The 5904-nt window shown below is 43.9% G+C and overlaps 1 protein-coding gene across 2 annotated transcripts; it reads right to left on the bottom strand.

The window, feature by feature from the left end:
• LOC102704150 (6-phosphogluconate dehydrogenase, decarboxylating 1) lies at nucleotides 1–3038 on the bottom strand. 2 transcript variants are annotated; one of them, XM_006655647.2, is made up of 2 exons: nucleotides 2951–3038; nucleotides 1–1730 (listed from the first exon to the last, which is right to left on the bottom strand). In XM_006655647.2, the coding sequence occupies exon 2, from the start codon at nucleotides 1722–1724 to the stop codon at nucleotides 279–281; it is 1446 nt and encodes a 481-aa protein (XP_006655710.1). In that variant the 5' UTR covers nucleotides 1725–1730; nucleotides 2951–3038; the 3' UTR covers nucleotides 1–278. The 2 variants fall into 2 exon arrangements, with proteins under 2 accessions (XP_006655710.1, XP_006655711.1); XM_006655648.2 differs by having other exon boundaries at nucleotides 2946–3028.
• Between the last annotated feature and the right edge of the window lie 2866 nt (nucleotides 3039–5904).

The raw sequence follows: 5904 nt of genomic DNA on the forward strand, positions 1-5904 counted from the left end.
AAAACAACCATGCCAAAATGCAAATTTATTCATATATAAGTATATGATAAACTTACAGAGATCATCACAACAAAGGTTCCAACAATAAATATCCATGTTCTCTCCACCCTGGACTGCTTACACTAAAAGAATGGAGATAGCTATGGACCTCCTTATCCAAATTAACCATAAACACAATAACCATAAAAATTTCAGCAACAGTTCCTCCCCGCTACAAGTGACTCAGCAGCAAGTAGCAATTCAAATTTTAACCGAAAATTTGAAGCATTCATTTCATTTCACATCTTGGCAGCAGCGCGGGCGATCTTGAACCACTCGGTGTGGAAGGCGCCGGGAACGTCGACCCTCTCGTAGGTGTGAGCCCCGAAGTAGTCCCTCTGTGCCTGCACCAGGTTGGCCGGCAGCCTGTCCCTCCTGTAGGAGTCGAAGTATGCCAGGCTCGCCGACATGCCCGGGGTGCTGACGCCATTGTTGATGGCGAGGCAGACCACCCGCCGCCATGCCGCCTGCCTGTCCATGATCTCCTGGGCGAACTCAGGGTCCACGAGCAGGTTGGCGAGGTCGGAGTTCCGGTCGTAAGCCTTCTTAATGCGGTCCAGGAAGATGGCACGGATGATGCACCCTCCCTTCCAGATCCTCGCGAGCTCGCCCAGGTTGAGGCTCCACCCCTTCTCCATGCTCTTGGCCTTGATGATGTTCATGCCCTGCGCGTAGCTGCAGATCTTCGAGGCGTAGAGAGCCTGCCTCACGTCTTCGATCAGCTGCGCCTTGTCCACTGGCAGGTCGCTGGAGAAGTCACCTTGGAAGATCTTGGCAGCCTCGACGCGCTCATCCTTCAGCCCACTGAGGAACCTGGAGTCCAAGGATGCCTCAATTGTAGGAGCAGCCACAGAGAGCTCGGCAGCCTGCTGCACGGTCCATTTCCCGGTTCCCTTCATCCCGGTCTTGTCCAGGACCTTGTCGACCAGGTAGCCTTCACCCTGGTCATCCTTGATGCTGAATATGTCAGCTGTGATCTCAATCAGGAAACTGAGGAGCTCGCCCTTGTTCCACTCAGAGAACACCTGATGCAGCTCACTGTTTGTGAGCTTACCAACCGACTTGAGAACGTCGTACGCCTCAGCGATCAGCTGCATGTCACCATACTCAATTCCATTGTGAACCATCTTGACAAAGTTTCCAGATCCACCTTTGCCAATGTATGTGACGCACGGACCACTGTCAGGAACCTGGGCAGCCACCTTGAGAAGAATATCTTCAATGTACTTGTAAGCCTCAAATGAGCCACCAGGCATCAAGGACGGGCCATTGCGGGCACCCTCCTCTCCTCCAGAAACACCCATCCCAAGATAGAGGAGGCCACGCTCCTCCATTGCCTTCTCCCTCCTCTCCGTGTTCTCGTACCACTCATTTCCTCCATCAATAATACAGTCACCCTGCTCCAAGTGTGCTGCAAGAGTTGCAATGGTCTGGTCCACTGGTGCACCAGCCTTGACAAGCATGATGACAACACGTGGCTTCTGAATGGAGTTCACAAAGGATGCAGGGTCATGGAAGCCATACACAGGAAGGTTTCCTTCTGCCTTGGCGCGCTGAACAGTCTCATCAACCTTAGATGTCGTCCTGTTGTAGACAGAGATGGGGAACCCTTTCTCCGCGATATTGAGGGCAAGGTTCTGCCCCATGACCGCAAGGCCAGCAAGACCAATTCTAGTGACAGCCATCTCTACCTGCAGATAGATGCAACAGAAACATCAATATATCATGCACAGAACAAAATTCAGTTTGTGCAGATAAGCACAAGTATGAAGACGTTGCCTTCTCTTTTAACAGAGTACAAATGCCATTTCAAAAGGACAGTACATCAGAGCTGTGTACTAAAAATATTAAGTCAAATATAAGGTGTGGCCTCATTTAAATGGCCTATAGCAATACTAATTTCATACTTTTAGAAGGAAAGCATATATAAGGACAAAAATTTCAGCATTGTGTGGGACATCATTCATGTATTGTGGAAAACATCCATTATTTTTGAAAAGAATGTATTGTGGAAAGGGTATATAAATGTATGAAGTGAGAACATCCTGAAAATATGCCTGCGCTAATCACCCTTGAGGTTTGATGCTTTTAACATGGGGAATCATTCGGTCAGTTTTGAGGTAGAGAGTACATATTGCAAAAACATTCCACAATTAACAGAAAGCAACGAGTGATAACATTTCATATGTCTGCCATCATAGCTAGCATAACTACCGCATAACAATGGTAACAAACATATGACCGGGCGATACGTTACAATGACAGACAGATCCATGCCTAACAAGCATTTGAGGAAAATGCGAAAGCAGTCGGGAGCAAGTTTCCTCAACATTATAGTGCGATAGGTGACACTGGATGGAGCCAGTAGGCAGTTAGGCACTGAAAGAAACCAAACTAAAACTACTAGCGGTAGCAACAGGCACCAAACTTGGCGCACACACACTGACACAAACAGTACAAATACCATTAGCAGCAGCACTCCATGTGCAAACCAACTAATCTATCATAGGCATAGCAACAAACTACTACTGCTACTAGAACATGCATCTAAATTCCAAGGTTCTTTTGAATCTCTAATAATAAATCTCTAATATAGTAGTAATTAGTAAGTTGTAACCAGAGGGAACAGTAACAGAGAAACGAAATCAGGCAGTAAAAACTGCCAATTCTCCAAGAAACCGCCACGCCATGCCCAATTCTTGCCCCTCAAACTCCACCCAATCCCTCCCTCCCACCGTCCCTCCTACACTCCCTCCCAGTAACCTCAGAGACAGATCCTTCCTCATTAAAACACTACGCCGGCGACGACGGATCAGATCAGCTGAAACAACAAACAAAAAAAAGGGCGCAGCGCAGCGCGGGGTGGGGAGAGAGGAGGAGAGATCGGAGCGCGATCGAGCAGATACCTCACCTCAGCTGCGTTAGATCTGGCTCAGGCTGGCTGATGAAATCGGCGCGCTGCGAGTCGACCACCTACCCCTCTCCCTCCCTCACTCCTCCTGCCTCCTCCGCTTTAAATAGCCCACCAAATATCCCACCTGGCGCGCTCTCTCTGGCGGGCGGGGCCCGCCACGGACGCGTTGGGGGTAGGCGGGTCAAACTCGGGGGCTGACGTGCGGGCCCGCCTCGCCACCGGTGGGGTGGGTCCCACGTGGCATAGGCAGGGGAGGGGTTGGTGGTGCGGTGTGGATGGGACCGTGGGCCAGCGGCGGCGGCGGCCCAGTTGAAGACCACGGACGTTCTTCGCATTTGTGCTGACGTCATTCTTCCACATGAGTTTGTTTTTTATGTTCAAATTCGAGTTTACATTGGATTAGATTATGGTTTGGGTCTTTGGGAAGGAGACCTTTGGCTGCAGATCGAGCGCGTGATGGATTAACTACCTGAAAGAGACTTCCATGTGCTATGATGCTATACATACATATTGGGCATGTTCCTAAGTGAGAATCCTTTTAGACTACTTTCTCGATATCCATTAAATTGTTTATAAACGACTAAATGATGTGTTTTATATAAAATTAGTTTACATTTCTTCAGTTACATATTATAAGAAATCATATTCTTGTCTAGATTTATTTATCTGCCAATGAACCTGGACACATATATAAAACATATACATTGATACATGGATAAATCTAGACAAACCTAAAAAAGTCTTAATATGGAACGGAGGAAATATAAAATTTACTTATCAATTAAAATCACTTTTTGATAAATTAATAATTAATACTAAATTGAATCTTACACTCCCTTTGCTTCTGTTTAGTACGTCGTTAGCTTTTGGGTTTATGTTTAAATATTTTTTTAAAAATATCTAATTCTTAATTACTTTGTTGTTTATTTGGAATACGCGGAGTAAGAAAGTAGAAATTGGTTTATTTTCATACAAAGTTTGAAATTGATGAGTTGATTTATTATGGGATGAAGAGAGTGTGTTGTAAGGTGTTTTTTGGCTTTGTCTTCTCTACAATTCACTAAGGCCACGTTCAGCGGTACGGGGGGAGAAGGTTAGTTATCTGGCACGAAAAACTTAGTAATAGATTAGTATATGTTTAATTGATTATTAATTATTAAAAAAATATAAAATAGATTAGTATGATTTTTTAAACAACTTTTGTATAGAAATTTTTTCAAATAATACACCGTTTAGCAGTTCGTGTAGTGTATGCACGGAAAACGAGGCGGTTTAGTTATCTAGCTAGCGGTGCCGAACGCTGCCGGCCCCGTTCGGCCACCCCATAAGTTAACTAAGCTTTCCTCGTTTTCCGCGCGCACGTTTCCCGAACTGTTAAACAGTGTATTTTTTATAAAAGTTTTCTATAGGAAAGTTGTTTTAAAAAATCATATTAGTCTATTTTATAATTTTTTAATAATTAATTAATCATGTACTAATCTATTACTACGTTTTCGTGCCAAGGCATAAGTTAACTAACCTACCCACGCCAAACGTGGCCTAAGTCTATGGAAAAAATGCACCGATATCTCATACCAAATTTGTGTAGTTATTTTGTGTTATACTAGATGCTAAATATTTTTCTATAAATTTAGTTAGGTTCTAAATGTTATAGTATGTAACAAATGACTATATAAGTCCTTGGGAAAGAAAGTTCTTAAATATAGAACTGTGCATAATTTGTGATTATCGCATAATGCACACCACTCTTAGTCCTTGAATATACAACACACGGTTCACTCCTTGCATAATTCCATGTTCCCCAATGTGATTTGCAAGTGTGTATGCTCGCTAACCTAAGAGAAAAAAAATGGAAAATGCTTCAAACTAACCTAATCTCATTTGCTAAAATTTGCAGGTCGAGAGACAGGACAAACGATCCCCTTGGCAGCTTGGCAATACAAGCTGTCTTTTTTCTATTCTTGTTCATAAGCTTGTCATTTTGATTTCCCTTGCAAATGCATGCTTATCACGGCATTCTCCTCGTTGTTCACTGCAGAAATAATGGCGTCGTACATCGTCAACTTGGGCGCCATTCCATACAAATTTTCAGCAACCACATGAGATGCTTGCTTACCTGCATTATTGCTTTGCCCAAATACTCAGAGCAGGAAGACCTTCATTTTTCACTCGCAGTAAACTTCAGATTTTCACTCAGATCGACTGCAGCTGCAAGCTGCAAAAAGGACACACTACCTTCAATCCACTGACAGTAATGTCACTGGAAAGAGAGAGAGAGACAGAGAGGTAATGAGAAAATTTTAGGCAGTGTCCTTTTTGTTCTGCACTACTGTTGCTGTTGCCGTTTTAGTGTCTGCACATGACTGTTATACTTTATTAACCTCCCTGCTTTTAATTTGTACTGTCACATTGAATCTCCCTTTTTCTGCTGGGACATAGGAGAGCACAAAAACAAAAGGTTGAGTGTAAAAGGGTCATTTTTGCAAGCAGGAGAGATTAAAGAAAAGCAATGGAGTACAAAGTGCAAAATACTAGTATCATCTTTTCCTTTTGCAGATACGCGCATGGATGTGCAATTGTGCACTGCTCAAGATTCACTTGACCCACACCACACCATCAGTCCATCACCCACGCTGTCACGCTGACATGATGATGAGTTGATTACACGCTGTGAAGGAGCAAAGCAGCAGCAACATCATAGAATCCATCCAAGTTTCAGGCTTTCCGCTCTGCTTTGTGCTTCCATGCCAGCCGAGCATTTTCCCATTTCCTTCGTGGAATCCAGATGTGCTTCCATTCCATCGAAATGGAGAAGAAAAGAAAAATAGAGAGCAAAGAAAAGAAAACCGAAAAGAAAATACTGTACAGTTAGATATTCTTTTTTCTTCCTCTGAGAGACCGAGACCATGGTGAGTTAGATATTTCTGAAATGATAGGATACGGATGCAGAA

Source organism: Oryza brachyantha, chromosome 6 (genome assembly GCF_000231095.2).
Source record: "Oryza brachyantha chromosome 6, ObraRS2, whole genome shotgun sequence".
Classification (NCBI taxonomy): Eukaryota; Viridiplantae; Streptophyta; class Magnoliopsida; order Poales; family Poaceae; genus Oryza; species Oryza brachyantha.